Genomic DNA, 21,016 nt, shown 5'->3' with positions numbered 1-21,016 from the left:
TTATTTGTGTTTTCTGTAATGAATCTTAATTTCCTACTAGGACTTGTGTCCCTGAAGCAAGTTCCTCAGACCTTGTTACTTTGCTCTTATGTATGTGGCCACATATGTGTTTGTGTATTGGTATCTAATGTATTATGTTTTTTTATTGTTACACGAGTAATTCATAGTAATGGAATGAGGTATGAAAAACAAGATAACATAAATTTAAGAAGAAAAAGTCGTCTAGGCATCCTTACACAGGGATAAACACTTGATATTTTTAACATATTTCAATCTTTCACTCTTATCTATATTCAACATAAAACATGTATTCTTTTGAAATTGGATTGATGATGTTTTGTAAACATATTTCCTACTGGCAATATTCAATGATTGCATATGGCTAGGCCCCATATTCTAAGCAAGTGTTTTCTCTCCGGTTTTTTTAAACATCTATTTTTTAAGAAAAAGTGTGTGTGTGTGTGTGTGTGTGTGTGTGTGTGTGTGTGTGTGTGTGTGTGTGTGTGTGTGTGTACCACAGCATGCTTGTGGAGATGAGAGGGCAGCCTATGCGAGTCAGTTCTCTCCCTCTACCATGTGGCCTTTGTGGATTAAATCCAGGACATCACGTATCAAGTGACAGGTGCCATGTGCGGTTTCAGGGCTGAAATGACAATGGGTGGTGGGTGAGATAGCTCAGCTATCTCACCAGGCCCCATACACATAATTTTGAGGTTTCACCTAATCATAAAAAATAGATCATAGATCCAAATATGCTAATATTTTTTAATCTTGAAAATTTATCCAGACATGAGCGGAGAACCACTCTAGAAACCAATCTAGCACTTTCCCAAAAAATTGGGAATAGGTCTACCTCAAGACCCAGCTATACCACTCCTGGGTAGATACCAAAAAGGAGGTCCACCATACAAGGACACTTGCTCAACTATGTTCAGAGCAGCTTTATTCATAAGATAGTGTCATTGATTTTATGGCATCTGTTTTCTTTCAACATGGCTTCTATATCTCCTTTTGTACTTTATGATCACATTAATACCTATGATTGTTTGTTCACTTATTTTCATTTTTTTTTAATCAAAACAAATACAGATGAGCTTTTTGCAGACCATTACAGATAAGGGCATAGTATGGTAAATGCTGGGCAGCCTCCAGCATCCGTCCATCATATTTGGCTCAGACCTCACTTCCTGAAGACAGACTATTAAACACTGAGAATATGTAACTGAAGGTTACACTCCTTCCCTCAGGCACACATAGCACACACCTGGAACAAAGGCAACGTTACAAACCCTGCTCTTGCATTCAGCTACATCTAATGTCATGTTACTCCTAATTCTCACATCTTATTCAACAAAGTCTCAAGGTTTATGTATGCTCCTCAGCAAGCCAGCTCAGAGGCAACTGCCCTTCCACCCGCCCCAGTCACTGAGAGACTTCGTTACAGTTCTCCCTTGGTTTCCTGAGTGGTGTATGTTTTTGTTTTTGTTTTTTTTTTTTTTTTTATCGCTGATTACATATGAAAACCCATATAAAAGTGGACTATAGAAGAAACTACAAAGAATCTAACAAAGGCCAAATAAAAATGCAAAATAGGAGATAACCATGTGATTTAGAACAGATTTTGAGATTTTCTAGGTGAAAAAAATCTCAGAGATGTGCTCCCGAGACAGGGTTTCTCTGTATAGCCTTGGCTGTCCTGGACTCTCTTTGAAGACCAGGCTGGTCTGGAACTCACAGAGATCTTTCTGCCTCTGCCTCCCTGTGTGCTGGGATTACAGGCGTGCACCACTGTACCTGGCTGACAATCTCCTTTTATAAGTACAGAAGAGACCCAGCTCTGAAGTGACAGTAGGTGCTGACTTTCAAAAGTGACATAATTCTAGACCACATGAGAACATTTGTGGTCACTAGGACCTGTATTCTGAGCAATTCCATGGGTCAGACATTGTTTTAAGCATCTTACTTGGAAGCATTAATTTTCAAAGAGATATTATTAATATTACAATTCTCACGTTGCTAATGGTACAAGCTGGGGTACAGAGTGGAAGTATATAATCCAAGGGTCCACAGTAAATGAAGGCCAGGATGAGCCCAAGACGTTTGATCTTAACCACAGCTGACACATTACTAGAAAGGGTGATTCGTTATTTTCTTTTCCCCAAACAGGGTGATCAGGGAATCCCAGGAGACAGAGGTCCACAAGGTGAACGTGGAAAACCAGGTCTTATGGGCATGAAGGGGGCTATAGGTCCTGTGGGGCCACCAGGAAGCAAGGGCTCCATAGGATCACCTGGCCACCAAGGCCCTCCAGGCTCTCCAGGAGTCCCTGGCACTCCGGTAAGTAGAGCCCTGGCCTTATACTGACTATGTCTCTTTTTTATATAATGAAATAAATGATGATGCTTTTTAAATATATAAAATGAGCTGGTTCACACCATTATTTAATGCTGCGTGCCAGGTCCTCTGTTGGCACCTCCATTGCATCCTAGATCTTCACAGGCAAACTGGAAAGATGGGTTCCTTTCACTCAGCTGTTCATAAATGCAGAAGCAGAGTTGCCTTGATCAAGATCAAAGAATTATTAAGAGGGCCAAACCCAGATCTGGTTGACTCCAAAATCATTGTTTTGTTTGGGTTGGGATGTGGTTTGGGGTTGTTTAGTGTGATGGGGGGGTGGTGGTACTTGAGACAGCATCTTGTGGTGTATCCCAGACTGGGCTGGAACTCAGGACCCTCTGGCCACTACACATGCACCAGACCACACTTAGTTGCCCCTCACACAGACATACACATCTGCTTCACACCGGGACTCTGCTCTGGCCACCAGAGCAAACCTGCCCTGAGGTGGGAACTACCTAGGCCAAGTGCATGAACACCTAAAGCAGCCTTTATCTTACTGATACTTCAGGAAGAAAAGTGGGAGGCCGTTTGGATGAGTTTAGTTTGAAAACCTCTGTGGCGGGAACCAAGGAGGATTCTGGGATGAAGGAGGAGAGTTTAGGACACACTTTCCTCAGACCAGTGAAAAGCAGAGCATTCCCTAAATCCTCCTACCTTGTTATTTTTACCTCATTGCTAAACTGCCTGTAGAAAATCTGTTATCTCCCAATTGTCCATAGCCAGGTTTCTCTACTTATAGGAGAAATATTAGCACCACCGGTTATAATCCTGCCCCACAGCTTGTAAAACAACTATGAACTTCAGCTTATCTTAGCATTTGATCAAATGGTATTTATGGCCCAAAATTGTGCACTGCCAGAAACATCGTGCTTGACAAATGTGTATCGACAAAAGTATTCCAGTCCCAGCATTTCTGTTCCATATGCACTGTGTTCTGCCTTATTTTGATAGACATTCTTTTTCCTCCTTTAGGCGAATGCTGTTTCATTTGAAGAAATAAAAAAGTACATTAATCAAGAGGTCCTAAGGATTTTTGAAGGTTAGGCTTGCTTCATAATACCTCCAAATTTTTTCACCAGGTCCCATTTCCCATCTCACTGTGGGGAATCCCCTCAGTGACATTCTTGAATTGTGACAGCAATCTTAGCAGAACCATTTCATAGAGAGACAGATCCTTTTGACAGAAATGTATACTCTATACTGTTAAGTTTTCTCTTTAAACTTCCTTTCCTCACTGTTTGCCTATAAAGCAACACAGGTAAAGTACCTTCTATTCTTGTAACTGTCTTTCAAGTGTTTCAATACCCATCACACTCCATGTGTATTTTTTCTGTGAGGTAAGTATATCCACCCTGGGGAGGTGCTTAATTGACCAATGAGTGTTTTAACAAGTGGGTTACAATGTCTTTTGATCTAGACCAGGGTCAGAAAACCAAAGACTACCAGCCACTTCCAGCTACGACAGATGGACTTGTGCGTGGCCCACAAGCTAAGAATGGCTCTTGCATATTTGATAGATGGCTTCCCATCCTTATTTTTTAAAAGATCAAAATGACATTTTAAAGTGTGCTGAAACACAGATCTGGCTTCTAATAACATCTTTTGGGTTACAGTCATGCTCACCCCTTTTCATACTTCTCCAGTGCTTCCAGGCTACCCAATTCTTCAGCTGAATAGATGTGACAGACGTCATGTAGCTAGCAAGGAATTAAATATTCATTATCTGACCATTTCCAGAGTAAGCTTGCCTACCCCAGCTCTAGATGTTTAAGCCATAGCACTGTTTTAAAAATAAAACAAAATGGTGTCTTATATATCCCATACTGGCCTTGAATTCTCTATGTAGTCTGAGGATGGCCTTGAATTCTCTATGTAGTCTGAGGATGGCCTTGAATTCCTGATGCTCCTGCCTCTACCTTGCAAGTGCTGAGATCATAAGTATGCATCACCATACCTGGGTTATTAATGCTTTTCTGGGGCTGGAACCAGGGCTTCAAGCACGCTAGTGAGCACTCTGCTGATTGAGCAATACACCCAGGCCATCATTGCTTTTTCGATACAAGTTAGGTTTTGCTGATAATTCATTTTGAGTCATCAGTTAACAGCATGATTCTTCCATCTGAAAAGTTTTTAAAACCTAAGAGATTCTCCTTGTGTATTATTTTTAAAACCTCAAACAGGTGAATTATATTCACTATTGTTAAACTTCAAGTGGCTTTAGGGGGAGAGCATTTTCCCCACATGTCTAAGGCCCTGGGTTTGACTTCTAGCACACATACACACATAAAAATTAATTAAATAAACCAAACCAAAATACAGTGAAATTCAAGTGTTTATACTCTAACATTGGTCCAACCTGAATATATTGTTTATATTTGTGGAAGGTAAGATGGCTGACTCTCACAACTTTGTGCTGTCTCTCTAAGTGCATAAGCATGTTATTGTTCTAGTTGTTGACGGAAATGTTGAACTTTAAGTCAAGAGCTGGAATGGCAGGGTGGCTTAAGGGTAAAGGTGCTTGCTGCCAAGCCTGACAGCCTGAATTCCATCTCTGGGATCCACATGGTGGAAGGAGAGAACTGATTCCTGCAAGTTGTCCTCTGACCCTCTGACCTCTACACACACACACCTTGGCACACTTGCCGTGTATATACACACACTATAAGAATAATAATAAATAATAGAGTAGTTGTATCAAAGTGTGACTGCTTAAGTTTTTAAGTTAAACCAAGGCTTAGGCCTTTCTAAATGTCCTCAGATTCCTTCTGCTCACTTGTAAGTCATCTACAAATCTATCATTTAGTGAACTTTGAATCCACATATTGGCTCTACATCTCTGCATAAGAATGTCACATGATTTTGTCAGGTGACTCACTAAAGCCACAACCATTCCCCTCAACTGTAAGATCCACAAAGTGGGAATTACCTGTTTTGAGCAAAGAAACCTGCACTGGGTTTCATGACTCTTTTGCTAATAAGCACCATAAGGCAAAAGCTGGTTACTAACTCTGTAAGGAACAGGAACACAAAGTGCCCTAATTCTATACTGAGCTCTTCAGCTGCAGGTGGAGCCCTGATTATTTCAAGCAATAATTTATATTGGAGACTGGAATCTCAGCCATCTTGTTTCACTTGACCAATGGAGCGAGCGCAGAGTCACGCTGGGGCTCTTAGCTGCTTCAGTAACAGATAAGAATATTTTAGTGAGAATTTGTGTTGCTCCTTCATGGTTTTCTTTATCTCCACTGCCTGTCCTTACCTTGCCCTAAGGGATAACTTATGAAAACAATTTCTTACTTATTTTTTAACTGCCAGTATTTTTTGTAACTTTAACACTTAAATTTGCAGATTTCTTTTGTTGTTGTTGTTTGGTTGGTTGGTTTTTGGGGAGAGAGAGAGAGAGAGAGAGAGAGAGAGAGAGAGAGAGAGAGAGAGAGAGAGAGAGAGCGCTCAAGTCAAGCACCATGGAAGAGGTGCTAAATTTTCCAAACCAGAACACACATTGGCCTTCACAAGCACTCTTCAACATCCAACCTCAGGAGAGAAAAAGACTTCTCTTACTCCTTGGGAGAACACAGAATATGGACAGCTACGAAGCAGTCAGGTCTCAAGGCAAAATGAAAATGTTCAAAAAGCATTTAAAAATTTTAATAAAACATCCTAAGAAGCATTAAGCTGAGCATGGGGCCATTCTGACGATGGAGATCTATGTGACTATCTAGGTATCATGACCTCGAAGCCAGCGCTGGACACAGGACCTCCAGGGCCCCACACAGCATTTTCTCTTCAGTTGACTGTAACCATGTAGAGGAAAACATGAGACACATATCTTTTTTTGCATTGCAACCTAAAGCCCTCTTCTCAGTTTTAATTTCTACAGGTGCTGCTGTCACTGATAATCCTTTATCTCAGAAATAAGATCTGAATTGCAGTTTCTTAAAGGTTCCTGTCAGCACCATAGTTAATAAACAGTTCAGTGGTTCAGCTGCCTTCTGAAGGCTAATTGGCAGTCACAGAAACTAGGCTGGAGTGATGACCCAGAGGTTACGGGTATGTACTGCTCTTGCAGAGAACCCAAGTTTGGTCCCCAGCTCCTATTCCCGGAGACTCACAAGCACATTTAATTCCAGCTCCAGAGGATCAGATTCTCTTTTCCTGCCTCTAAGGGCACCTGCTCTCATACTGCCACCACACACATATACACATAATTTCAAAACAAAAATAAACCTTTTTTTTTTTAAAAGAGACGTCAGAAATTATAACCAAATATTATCAGAAAGAAAAAAATGACATGCCAAGATACATCAGATGCTGGTTTGTAGGTTCACTGCACACTGTATATGTGTGGTCCATGACATCCTTTCCCATGTACTCAGCCAGTCAAACACCCAGTTACTACCCTCTGAAGAGGGCTCCAGGCTGACACACACACACACACACACACACACACAACCACTTGGCAGCTATGCCCATGAACAGGTGTGGGTCTCCTTAAGAGAATTGGGGCATTGGTTTTGGCAAATTTACCTAACTTGTACTTCTAGGTATCACACCCTCTAGGCCTGTGTCCTTCCCCATTAGGTTTCTGCCTCACCAGAAAGCTGACAGGTACAGAGTCTTCCCTATGTCTTGGCTTGACCCTCCATCTCTCCAGCTGCCTCTCATCTAAGGTCCTAATTAGTGGCAGGACACTCTACCCTCAAGAGAGTGTGTTTACCTTAAAGACACATATACCTTAGCCTCGATATGCTTTTTTTCATTTATGCATTTATTTAACAACTTTTCTGCCTGATCCCAGCCCTCTCCCTCCTTTGGCTCCCAGTCCCACCCTCATGCTCCCCTCAACTATCCCCCCTCCTTCTTCTCAGGGAAGAGGAAGCTCCCAAGGGATACCAACCCACCCTAGCACCTCACGTCTCAGCAGGACAAAATGCATCCTCTCCCATTGAGGCCAGACAAGTCAGCCCAGCTAGAGGAAAGGGACCTAAAGGCAGGCAACAGCCCCTACTCAAGATACCCAATGGAAATCTTTCTCTTGAAACTTCTAAACTTCAATTCCAAGTGTGCTGCCCCCTCTCCTTGTACCTCTCCTGACACCAGCCTGGCAAATCTGCCTTTTCCCACATATAACGCACCTGAAACCTACAGTGTAGTTATTTAGTACTTAAGCTAATTTGCCCTCAAATCATTTCCATTCAGTCAGCTTGATTTTTTTTTTTTTCCACTCAGAAGTCACCTTTTCCATGGCACCATTTTTGTGAACACCATTTTTCAAGAAAAAAAAAAATCAAAGCCCCATTTTCACAAATCATAGTGTTATAAGGTCAGTTTCCTTTTCTGCAGAGCCTTCTCTGGAGATGGAGAGATTAATTGTAGCATTTTAAAGCTGTTTCAGAGAGAGTATCACAGCACAGTTAAGTGCTGGGGTTCAGTCACATCCATCCACAGCCTGGTTTTCCTGCCATCTCTCCACACACTTCTGCATGTCCCTCACCTCAGGACAGGTCTTCCCTCTTCAGCAGGAGCCCAAGGTGGTCTTCAGGAGATTCTGCTGGGTGCTTTAATCACTGCCCTGGGGGTCCAGATGAACCCTCTTGAGAAACCCTACACCAGGACCCAAGTTTTGAGCTCTCCACCAGGGTCATCAATCCCCTTTGACTTTCTAGGGCGACCATAGCAGGCAGCTCACCTTGGCCTATCCTCCAGGCCACTCCCCTGCCCTTCAGCACACTAAATGCACCTTCCCAAACCTGACCGACGGACGGAGGCAATTCTCCATCATCTCAGAGCTGGGTTCCAGTTGGAACACAAGACACAAGTATGCATATTCACTCTGAAGTTAGATTAAATCTCCCCTTTGAATGGCCAATGTGTCAAGGACTCGTTTGCAAGCAAGGTGACCACACACGGCAGAGACGATGCCATCCACAAGACTTAGCATGTTCTGTCCTTATGAGGACACAGCAGTTGCCAACGATCCACATAAATCAGGGCCTTAGCATATCAGAGAAGCATAGATTCTGCTGTGGTCTCACCCTATAATACTTTATTTATTGCATCTCTATGGAAGAAAACGTATGCAGTAGGGTATACACACTATCAGGATCCGCACCTGAGAGAGAACAGGAAGGTTGCTGGGGTTCTTCAGCCTTGGGATTTTCAGTGCTCAAGACACCTGTGTTTTCTCCATTTTCCCATATATTTAATATGCATGTATATGAATGAGTATACTATATTATTCCACTCTCATTTTTCAAGGTAGTATCTCCTGTCTATAAGTAACATATTTATAAATGTGAGTATATTTGTGCATATACACATCATCCAATAGATACATATCATGGTAGATACAGTAAATAACCTTTCACCACATAGCTTCTTTTTTTCCTTTTGCTGCTTTTGTCTGTCTGGAGCTCAGACAGAATCAGTCATATGGCATGCAGCATTCCCTCCATCTCCAGTGACCTGTGGTTGTCTCGTCATACATAAGACTGGGTTCTCAAACACTTAGTGGGCAGTTAAGAGTGAAAGGGAGGATTTACCAACCATGGTTTTCACATAAGGTAGCTAGGTGGGCATTCTAAGAAAAGCTCTTTCAATTCCACTGCCTTAAAGCCTCTCTTTGGAGGCATTTCAATGTTCTGCCTTGGCTCTCAGCTCAGCACTAAGTATGTTAAAGGTTCTTTTTTTTTTTTTTTTTTTTTTTTTCCCAGTATTAAAGCTAGGATCTCACTGAAGTCTGGGTTGTCAAGGCAGAGGTGATCTATCTACCCTTTATGTACTTATTTTACATTTTAACTAAAATATAATTACCTCACTTTTCCCCACTCCTTTTCTCTCCCAGACCCTCCCCCTTATAGAAAGAGAACCTTTAGTCACTGGTGCTGCCTAGCTGCTTAGAGAGGGATTTCTAAGTCTACTTAATACCTAAGATTACAATGTATTTGCTCTATTTCAACTCCTTTCCTTCACTCCTACTTCCATAGGTAACTTGTGTTCCCCAGTCTGAGTCCCTCGAATTTGCATCTTGACTTTGGATGGGTTTCTGTTCTTAGTGTAAAGCCTCAGTTTTCCTGATTTTACTAAGACAAACATCCCTCAGCTCTCTGATCCTCAGCTTCCAAAAATTTGTTGCTATTTTTCCTTTCAGGGTCACCTCATTCTTGAGTTTTGTGACTTTACAGTGTCTTAGTTGTTTTTCAAGTATCCACTACCAAGTTAAAGCATGTGTTCAATCTCCTGTCTTTACCCATACCAACATTTCAAAACAGCATGCTTACAAAGCCTGTGAGTTAACATAGCGCTGTGAACTGCAAAATGAGTGAGTCCACAATATGTTATTAAAAATTAAAATTAAACTGGGAAATAACTCAGATGCCACAAGACATTACCGTTACATTGCCCCACAGGAGAAAAAGTACATGTAGTTTAGTTTTCATGTTTAAAAGACATGTGGGAAAGCCATGGAAAATGACCCAAATAATGATTTCCAAAACAGATTAGTTATTCTGTGGATGAAACTTTTTAACCTTAAGGCTAAGAGATCACAATATTATCAAGTAATGAGTACTTCTCTTGAGAAATAATCTTATAACTAATGCCTCCATAATAAAGTATCAAAAGAAAATAAGATGAAGTTACACTAAGAAAGTAGGCAATTAAACCTGCGAATGGGTATTAGGAGAAAATATTAATTTTTCTTTGAAAAATTAAGATACAAATTCTATTCATGAAACAGAAGGCAGAGGACTGGATGGCACCCAAATGTCCTTTACTTCTTCAATTAATATTAATGTCTGCATTGTCTCTGTGGGGCCAATCTCCACAGGACCGAGATGTCAGTCTCGTCTATTCGACTGCTGCTGCTTCTTGTTTTGCCCAGGCAGGTGGAATATGAATGGTTTAGGTACACCTCTTCTAAAGTCTTTAATTTTCTGCCTCATTAGAAAGCAGAGGCAAAAGACAGTTTAGATGACTAAGGAGCCCTGAAAACACAGGGAAGGCAATTAAGAATACAGGCCCTCACAATTTATTCAGATGCTCAGAAACTATTATTTTCAATTATAGAGCACTAGGGTAGGGTTTAGAAGAGGTAATTAGCTTATGCTAAATGACTGTTTCTTGGAGTAGCTTAAAGCCAGTTCATTTACAGCTAGAAGTAATTGTTTAAAATAATTGTGTTTTCCTAAAATTATTAAAAATGCTCCCAAAGCAAAGTACTTGTAAATTTACTTCATATGTTAAGGAGAAAATATTAAAATGGTGAATATTTCTCTTTCAGCATTTAAAGTAGTAAACATGCTTCAAAACATGTATTTATTTATTTATTTATTTATTGGTGTGTGTGTGTGTGTGTGTGTGTGTGTGTGTGTTCACGTGCACATCTGTGTGTGTTGGCACCTGTGCCACAGCATGTGTGGGGGCCAGAGGAGAATTTGGAGGACTCAGTTCTGTCTTCCCACTATGTGGATCCCAGGGATTAAATTCAAGCAGTCATGGTGAATGGTCATCACCTTTCCCAGCTGATCCTTCTCAGCTGCAAGTTAGTCTTACAGATGAAATCATTTGAATTACTAAGATAATTTGTTTTCTGAAGAAATTGGGTGGTGGAGACAAATTGTAACCACTGTGTTTCTTCTTATCATGGCAAAACTGTACCTCTTCTAGTTTTCTGTTTTAAAATTAATCATCTTTGTATTAGAGTTTTCACAATGCCACTATGTAAAATATAAACAAACCAAGTTTAAGGAGCCCAGTGGCAGATTTTATGTATAAGTGAATTGACGTTGTTGTCAAAATGAATTCCAGATTAAAATACTGAGCATTTTCTTGAGATAACATTTAACGGAGCAAGGCTCTATGTGAAATTAATAGCAAACAATTTAATAGTGGCAGGAAATGCCCTGCATCAGATGATAGATTTCTAATCTCAGACAATTTCAGACCAGCTGAAGGTGCTCTGCAGATGAACCTTTTAATATATGTGCCTATGAAAACATGGTAAGATTCATAACTTAAATGATAAGTTTAAATGATTAAATTCTGTGATTCCAGAATAAGAGTAGTTGGTGACAAAGCCCACAATCCCGAATGCAAGGCCCTGCTACAAAGAATATTTACTCAGGTGTGGCAGAGTCACAACTAAAATGACAGGAGTTCAAGGTCAGCCTGGATTGCATGAGACCCTGAATTTAAAACACAAACGTAATTAAAAATAAAACCAAGACTGCTTGGTTAACCTAGTTACTAATATACCTTGTTCAGAAGTTAATTTTAAATTGAAAATCCTTATTCATATTTTCATACCTATATTCTTCAAATTTCTCTTTTTTATGGTTCTTTTAAGTTTCATTAATACACTGATTTTTCTCATTTCTTTGTTTCTGTGTAGAGGGGTGTTGTGTGCAGGGTAGGTGTTGGCTGGCATATGCCCCGTGTGGTCAAGGACATGCATAGAGGCCGTCAAGTGTCCTCCTCTACCATTCTCCATCTTATTCCCTTGTGACATGGTCTCTTTCACTGAACCTAGACTTTGCTTTTCCTGCTAAGCTGATCATGAGACGTCCCAGTGATCCTCCTGTCTCTGACCTCCTCAGCACTGGGCTTACAGATGCACACAAGCCCTCACAGCTTGTAAAGGAGTGCTGAGGATTTGAATTTGAGTCCCCATGCTTGAGCAGCAATCACCCTTACCCTCTGAGTCATCCCTCCAACCCCAACATGCCAACTGTCAGCATTGCATACTCCCTTTTATCTCCAAGTATCATGGCATGAATAACTGTCTGAGACTTTGTACTTGCACCCCATTGTACCAACTATAACGGTGTTTTCATGAGCTGATGCTGAGCTCCTGAGAAGGTCTGTTCAGCTAATGTTCTCTGTCATCACTAGGGCCCAGATCCACAGTGTTGTGGTCCAGGCAGCCTGTTAAATGAATAAATGACAATGCCTATGATGTGCCCTTGGGAAAGCATGCTGTGTTAGGGAGTACTTAATTCATAAAGATGTAGCAATAAGTGCTTAACAAAAACATGAATAAATTTGCCTGCTTTTCTTAATGGCATGGATAATGTGTCCAATTCCTGTAATTTTTCCATTCCAATTTTTTCTTAGGCTCACAGAGTCACACAAAAACACTTTGTCATTTTTGCTGCTGCCACTGAACTTCAGAGAGAGGATTCTTGTCTGGAGTAATGCTGCATATGTTTTCCTTTTTACAAAAGTAGACATCCTCCTAACAACTTGATTGAATAAATGACACATTGACTGCAAACACAACCAGAAAAGCGTAATAATGAGGGCATATAGGCTTCCTTCCTTAAAAAGTAAAAATTACTTGTGACATTACTTGCCTACTATAGAGCTGAAATGGCGAGATAAGACAATGAGAGTTTTCCAGTAACTAAACATCACTGCTGAAAATGCAGTGTTTATCAAGTCACCTGCAGCATACGTCATCTGTTGTCACGTAATAAAATATAACTCCTACACATGTTAGTGGATCGGAAGAATACACTAGCTCACAGGCTCTGTGGGTCAGAAATCTGGAGGCTTTCTTAGTCATGTTGTTCTGCCTCTAAATCTGGAGTAAGGTCACAGCTAGCCCCTCAGTCAGCTGCAGCCATTTTAAATGCTTGCCCTCGGAAGGGTAGGCACGTCCAAGATCACTAGCATAGGTGATCACAGGACACTTGAGTGGTCCCACTACGTAGTCCTTATTGATGGACTGCCTCCAGGGCCAGCATCCGAGCAGCAGCTAGGAAGCGCCTTTATGATCAGTGCTTTCTGGTTGCACATCGTCCTTTCTGGTTTTTTGCTTGTTTGTTTATTTGGTTGGTTGGTTTTGTTTGTTCGTTTGTTTTCATAAGAAAAGTAGATCCAGTGATCACTCAAGACAAAGGGATTGGGTTCTCATCACGGAAGGGATATTAAAGAATCTGGGAATGTATTTCAAGTTGCTGCATATTCAACACATGACCAGAAAACACCTTGCTTGTATTCTTAAAGCAATGGACCACCGTTTTCTCCACAAGTCATAACTGGAAGTTAACTCGGCATGTGTTCTTGCTATTCCACTGCTGGGTTCCAGGAACACTGTTAATTCATAGACCCTCTGTTCCGCTTCTGTTTTTAAACAACTATATGCAATTGATTCTACATATTGTATCCAAAATACATCAGTCAAGCCAGTTGTTACATAACACACGCCTCAGTTAAAAATTGAACTTTTTTCAACTTCATATAAAAATGTTTGAAAATGCATTGAAATAAAGACACTTCCGTTATGTGATGTGTTTTGTTTTGTTTTGTTTTGTTTTTCTTTCATACATGAAGAGCGGATGGCTGTATTCCTATCCCAGCTTAAGCTGCCAGCAGCAATGCTGTCTGCTCCAGCTCATGGGAGGCCTGGCCCACCAGGGAAGGATGGGTTACCTGGACCCCCAGGAGACCCAGGGCCCCAAGGTAAGGCTTTAGATGCCCCATGTGCCTGCCAGGGTTTAAATGCTCAATATTTATAACATGCTAATTGCATGTTATGTGTGGTATGTGTAAAATGGCTTGTTCTGTACTATTTTAATAATATTTTATTTACTGTTGATGTTAATTATTACTACTTCAAATTTAAAACTGACACACCTGTTACTTTAAGTTCATTTTAATGATATCTAGTGTAACAATAACTGCAATTCTTTATGTGTCTCTATCATTGTCTTATAGCAATCCTAGAGTTGTTTCTGTCTCCATCTTAGGCAAGAGTTCTCAGCTTAAAGAAACTGAAAAAAGAGACTTAGGAGATTCTGCTACAAATAGTCATTTGGTGCTAACACCTAATGGGGGGATGTTTATAGAGTTTTATAGATGGTAACTTTTAAATAATCTTCTTTTAATTTGTCTTTATTTCAGATAATTTTATACGTACATATAGTAAAAAGCAATTATATCTACTTCCCATTTTCCCATCCAAGTATCCTGATGCTCCCTCAGCTTGGGCCCTCCCAAATTCCTCTCTTAAAAAAATGTCACTGAGTCCAGTTAATGCTACCAATACATGCACAGGTGCAGAGCCATCCACTGGACCATGACAAGCCTACCAATGGCCACACACAGTATGCAGAATAAGCCCACTTCCCCAGCAACTAGCCCCTGGCACTAGTTCCCAGGGAAGGATTAAGGCCAGATTTTGGATCACTTAATCTTGGGTAGATTTGGAGCAGGCAACTACAATAAGTTCTGAACATTAAAGGATATTTTGCATGACTTCCAAAGTATTTCAAATCAAACTTATGTTGGGAAAAAAAACCTGTTCACTGATGACAACTTGAGAAGACAAATGTTCTTAAATTTTGCTTGATTCAGTTATTCTGACAGATTCAGCTATTCTGCAAAAATATGGCTAGCAATCTGCAAACTGCCTAGATAGGCCTGTGTTTAGATGATTCATGAATTCTGAAAGAGAAACGCCAAATTTAGCAAGTATGAACCATGAAAAGCAAGGTTAGAGAAACAGCAGCCATAGGCACCCATTGGCACCTCTACTATAACCAAAGTTATTCCTAAGCATTCCGAGAAGTTCACCTTGTGGGAGTTAAATCAAATTCTACCCCAGAATCCATTTTTAATTGTCGTCTGTGCCTGGGGTACACTTGAGGACAGACAATACATCCCCCGTTCCGACATTCCTAATTCCTACACATGATAGGGACAAAACAGCAGACACCAGAATTAGCCACAAGGCCTCATGTTAAGAAGAAATGGACCCCAGACACCAGTCAGTGGGTTTCCAGACTATGGCTGAAGTCTATAACAGCTCCCACTAAGCCCTGGTCCTTTGTTGACCCATGAAGGGCATAGGATGTCTTGGTAACTTACCCATAGGCACTTCAAGTTGAGTCCCTCAGATTACCAGAGGCAATAGGCTTTTGGAGGCAGTCAGTATGATGATGGGCAAGCAGCAGAAACTGCTCCCAAGGCAATAGGCACTGTCAGCTACTGAAGCCTTAGCAAGGAAGAAGATTGCTAATTGGAGTACTAAGCCCACCATGGTTGGAGCTTCAAGAGAGAAGCCAGTTCATCCAAAGGCATGGCAGTAGAGAAACTATGCTGAACTAAGTGACCAGAAAATGAGAACCACTTTGTCTCAATGGGCCATGCTATCAGGAGGCTGTGGATGGGATTACATAGACTGGTGATTAAAAACTGATGGGAGCTTCTGCACAGGTATAGATTTGTGGTCAGAAGCTGAAGGTCCAGTCCCAGTTCCCTGAGCATGGTGCTTTACTCTTCCGCAAAGATCGTTACTTCCTCAGGTTGTTCTTGTCACTGAGGAGTCGTCCCAGGTACAGTACCCATTCCACAGTGGACAGGCTGGAAGGAATGGCTACCATAAAGCCCTCTGCTGACCTCCAAACTCACTGTAGAAGAAAACATACTGCACCTGACATTAAATGGGGAGTCAGCATAAGATCTGGCCTCTATGTTCAGCTTCAAGATCACTGTAGTTTTCTTAAATACTCATCTTCCATTGAACTTAGGTCAGGAGGTTGACATAGTTGAAGGAAAGGGCCACATCTAGATTCAGAGGCAGCCTTCTGTGTATATACACCTATATAGAACATGCTTATTACCTTTTGTTTGTTGGCTCTCTTCTGAAGTCAGGGTATATGAGAACTGGAAAGATGTTTAAAGCCAGGTGAAGATGGGATGGTCAAACCATATGAAGAGTAAGTCCTGTTGATATCACTAGGAAACTTTGAATGGCTCCTTCAAACCTTGGTAGTCCAAGAGATCACAAAATGGAAAATTTCGGTGATCTAATAAAACAGAGATCAGACTGGAGGCACCTTTCCCCCACAAGCTCCAGGCAGCATCCCAAACATTGGGAAGGTCCGCTGGAAGGTTCTCAGTCACAGACAATTCTCAGTCAACGGTAATAGTGAGGTTTTTGAAGACACAGCTCCTATTTGCTACTGAGCCAACTGATCCAAAGATGACCTTCCCCATGCAAGGGATTTTGGGGGTTTAGCCTACTGCTATGTGTACACCACAGACCACTGTTTCTAAAGGAGAGCTGAGGTGTGACTCTTGAGTCTGAAGGAATTCCCTATGTGGTTCCCAGTTTTCTTTCAGACAAATTCTATTAAAACTGGAGACAGATACACAAGGTGTTGCCTTGGCCTTTGGGGCTTCTGACAGAGAATAAATATATCTTGACTATAAGCTGTTGGTTGACATTTCAACTCTTTGTAATACTAAATTTTCCAGAAATATTGCAGGAAAAAAATAAGTTTGCAAAAAGCAAAAAAAAGTGAGATCCGTTTTAAAGGCATTTTGCCTCCAGTTGGTCTGTACTGACAACCTGAAAAGCCACAACGAAATCTCATGAAAGAAGAGAAGGAAGAAGGGAAGGGAAATGGGGGAAAGAGGAAGAGGGGTAAGAGAAGGGGAAGAGGGAGGAGGAGAAAGCAGTGGCAGATGAGAAGGTAACAGCTGCTGTTTGATTTGTTCTGCTTCTCTGGGTAGGCATTTGAAATTGAAGGATTTTCTGGTCCTAAGTGAATATGAAGTTTGCAGAGGACGAAGCCACGTATATGATTCCAATGCTCTCCTCTCTTTGATTGATAAAGAAGGAAGGAAGCAGCCATGTCAGCCTCAAGTGCTGTTGGCTGGGTTATCCCTCTTCTTTGTGGCTCAGCACAATAGAGTTTTAACAAAAGGATGAAGCTCAAAACACAGCAAAGAAAGGCACAGGAAACATGTCTGTTGAGCTATGTCCCAGGCCACACTGGCCACTGGGGAATCCTGTCTGAAGACAGCTCACGCTCTTAGGAATTGTCTAAAAAGATGCATGGGGTTTTAAACAGTGCCTGTCAGGAAAGAAATCCACTTCAACTTAAATTAAGTGGCAATTTGAAATATGCACCACAAACGGGGTCCTTTTATCACCTTCATTATCTTCATATGTTGAAAGAAGGATGGAAAAAAAAAAGAATCAAAGACCTTGTGAAGTGTCCTATGCAAAGCAGGAGACTGTAGAAGCACGGGGGGAATTGATATGAGGCCATCAGAAATATGCCCAAGGGAGGCCATTTTCCAACGAAGGCTTACTAATGAAAACTAGTGGATGTTCCTCCAATAACCCAGTCTTCTTAAAGGACAGTGAATGCTCGTTACTGAAGATTCTGGGCAGTCATTTTGTTTCCATCCTCCTAGACTCCCAAGAGGACGATGACTGATGTCATCTTAAAGTCAAAAGCATTTCTATAGAATTTTTATTTTAGCCCTCAGCAAGGCTATGACTGATGCTTTCCCACTGGGCAGAGAGAAACCTTGCTCCATGTTCTGTCACTCCTGGAAGGGGTCTGCCTCACAGGGCCCGATTGCCACAGGTTAAGAGCAATGGACCTGAAAAACACAGCTCAGTTGAGTTCTCCGACATAAGTGATGACAAACTTTCCTAATGAACCTGACCTTTCTGCATAAGGTTTCGCGGAAGAAATCTTAACAAAACGTGGTTGATATTTAAAAAAAAAAAAATAGAATTGATGGAAACCTCAAGAAATGGATGCTTCACTTAAAGGCCTCATTCATTTTGGAAGGGTTAATAGAAGGAAGAGAGCAAGAAAGAGGAAGAGTCGCAAGAAGAGGCGGAAGAGAAGGATCTAGTCTATACTCACTCCATCAATTTTAATAGGACAGTACTGGGAGCCGTTGCTCTTCTTTTTGAGCTAAAAGTTCAAACTTTAAAAATGTTTAGATATCGTTAGCTTTTAACTCAAGAAAATCTTTTTTTCCTTTCTTTTTTTTTTTTTTTTTCTAATCCAGTGACCCATAGGATAGTTGATAGTTTGGGGGTAGTTCTGACCTATTCAAAAGGGAAAAGGGATGGGGCTTAGCAGTGGAGACATTTGGAAATAGGACATATAAGTCAAAATGGCTGCGGGTCTCAGCAACCAGTTAGTAGAGCAGATCAAAGGAAGCCGAACACATTGGGGGCAGGGGCTGGGGAAGAGGTTTATGGCCCTATGAACGCAATGCCCTCAGATGCTAGAACTACTTTCTGAGTTCGTGCTGTTCATGCAGCTTTGTCCACTTCACATTTGTCAGACATTATTAATAAATACCAGATTGGGTACGATGAACCATGGCAAACCTTACAAACACACAGCTGATACATAAATGTCCAATAAGCCAAGCTTGTGATGGGGAGATATTGGCACCACAGATAATACTTAAATACGTTGTTCATATCTTCTCATATGTTTATGATAAGTACATGAGCCCACTTCAACAGAAATTCTGATGGGGGTCTAGATACAGGAAATGGAAAAGAAATATGTAGCAAGAATTGTGTCTTGAATGATAAGACAGCATAATAATACAAACTTTAGTAATTAAATTAAATAGTTAATAAATAAATAATAAGTAAATGAAAAAAGGAACAAACAACTCACAATTTCAATATCACCATAATAGAAATTTGAGTCAAGTCAGTTAAGATAACAAGAAATGCTTTACTGTGACAGTTTACAGATATAAAGGACCAAAAATTTTAACTATGCTAGAAGATAAGAGATTGTGAAATTCCCAAAGTACTTAAGATGTATTTTAAAGATTTACTTTGTTTTTTTTTTTAAACCTCACTATCAAACACTTGGTTTGTTTTTTTAACTTTATATATTAGCTACATAGTTACCAGCTTCTCCATGCCTCACTGTATTCAGCCTTCATTTATGTTTTTGCATGGTAAATGTGAAATAAATACTAATGCATGCTGAGTGAAGAAACGGCATAAACAGCACAGCTCAGAAAACTGTACTTTCATATGCATGTTAGTGTTGAACACTCTTTCGTGTTTCTCCTTCTATTATCTCTCCCTCAGGCTACCGAGGACAGAAGGGAGAAAGAGGTGAACCTGGGATTGGGCTGCCAGGAAGTCCTGGTCTTCCTGGATCTTCAGGTAATAGGCATATACTATCTCTAGGCATGCAGGCCTCTCAAAATAGTCATTTCTTCCCTGTGGACCGACCTCGTTCGACTGAATGGCCCATGGTGGGTGGAGAGAGGGAGGCCGGTAGGATCGCGTGAGACCGCAATGCTCATGGTGTGTTTGATTTCGTTAGCAGTGGGTTTGCCAGGCTCACCAGGTGCCCCAGGGCCTCAAGGACCCCCAGGACCCAGTGGAAGATGTAACCCAGAAGATTGCCTCTATGCTGTATCTCCTGCCCATCAGCAGACAGGTGGAAAGTGAAAAATGTGGAGGAAGACGTCGTTTCTGGAGATATCTCTGTGCCATTGGAGCTGTCAGGACGTGCTTCACAGCCACGTGCGCTCATGGCTTATGAGTCTTGGACTTCTTCCTTTTATTTTTTTATTTTTTTTAGATGTAGGGCAGACATCGAAAGCAATCATCTGAGTCCTATCCTGACCGTAATTGCAAATCAGTATTTTCAGATGTTTCCCAACTTCGCTCCACGTGTTCTGCTTTACTTTGGCTGAGTTACCCTCAGTTTTCTATGGAAAACGTAAGCGAGCCGGTTCGCGCTTCTTCAGAAGGAATCACGGGAGATGATTTGGTACGCAGATGACACACACTTTATAAGCCCATCAACATGAGTAGCCGTTGATTTCTGAATTTTAATTTTTCAAATCTACCTTGATATTTTCTTCATGTTTAAATGTACCTTCATTGCTTAGAACTTTCTTTCTGCTCGCTTCAGTTGAAATAGTGCATTGCTGCTGCTGACTGATTTTTACAAGAAGTCTTATACCAACCTACACTTACGCTACTTATACAGGAAGATATGCAATAAGAGATTTGCTTTTAACTTATGTTTTAAAAACTATGGAAGCCTCTTTATCAGGGAGCCCCAAAATTTATCGTAGCCAACTACTGAAATGATTTTGTGACTTCCTAGCAATGAGCTCAGTTTGAAGCACTCCTCACTGGCAGGAACGTAGCACCATGAAAAAAGGAAGAACCCGCTTGACCCTATGCTCGCTTCAATGAGTCTCTGCTGGTAAAAAAAAAAAAAAAAAAAGAAAGAAAGTGGTTTTCCCAAAGAGGTTCTTGGTGATGACGGCACCGGGCTGTCTTTGGTGCTCAGCAAGCTTTAGTGGCCTGGCAAGACCTTTGTGGCCAGTTATGCATTGTTTTTGCTGACTTTGCGATCCCCAGGCCCTCCATGAGAGCAAAGCGGGAGACTTGTAGTGACTGGAAAAGCGGAGTCCTCACCTTGGAAAGTGAGGGTGAAGTGTCAGCAAATGCGTGTTGGGTATGTGTAGCCCTCGTGCTTCCAAGGAGATGAACGGGCTCCCCGAAACTATGGAAAGGTCCAGCTCAGCAGAGGAAAGCCAGAGACTCCACCTGAAAGTCTCAATGTGCCTCAGGTATTGGGGATTTAGGCTCAGGGGTAGAGTGCTTGCCTGGCAAAGATCAAGGTCACATGTTCGATCCTCAGCTCTGGGAGAGAGAAATACATGCTCTGAAAGGAAGCAAATTAGCCAATGATCTTTTTTACTTCCTAGCTATTCATTGCTTGGAGAAACTTTTGGTGATAAACAACTGATCTACTAGAATATTGAGCACAAGAGCGTGGCTGAGACCTAGCTGGTGGGT

The 21,016-nt window shown here is 41.2% G+C and overlaps 1 protein-coding gene across 1 annotated transcript in view; it reads left to right on the top strand.

Annotated features, from left to right (window-relative positions):
- The window catches only part of Col19a1 (collagen type XIX alpha 1 chain), a 326,054-nt gene extending 305,630 nt beyond the window's left edge, over positions 1–20,424 (top strand). The window contains exons 47-51 of the mRNA XM_051152999.1: positions 2,167–2,337; positions 3,373–3,439; positions 13,735–13,863; positions 19,280–19,357; positions 19,521–20,424. Of these exons, the coding sequence (XP_051008956.1) occupies positions 2,167–2,337; positions 3,373–3,439; positions 13,735–13,863; positions 19,280–19,357; positions 19,521–19,648 (573 nt within the window). The 3' untranslated portion in view covers positions 19,649–20,424. The remainder of the gene's footprint in view (positions 1–2,166; positions 2,338–3,372; positions 3,440–13,734; positions 13,864–19,279; positions 19,358–19,520) is intronic.
- The last annotated feature ends 592 nt before the right edge of the window (positions 20,425–21,016 follow it).

The sequence above is a fragment of the Acomys russatus genome, chromosome 11, assembly GCF_903995435.1.
Source record: "Acomys russatus chromosome 11, mAcoRus1.1, whole genome shotgun sequence".
NCBI classification, from domain to species: domain Eukaryota; kingdom Metazoa; phylum Chordata; class Mammalia; order Rodentia; family Muridae; genus Acomys; species Acomys russatus.
This window is presented reverse-complemented; position numbering and strand designations above follow the sequence as displayed.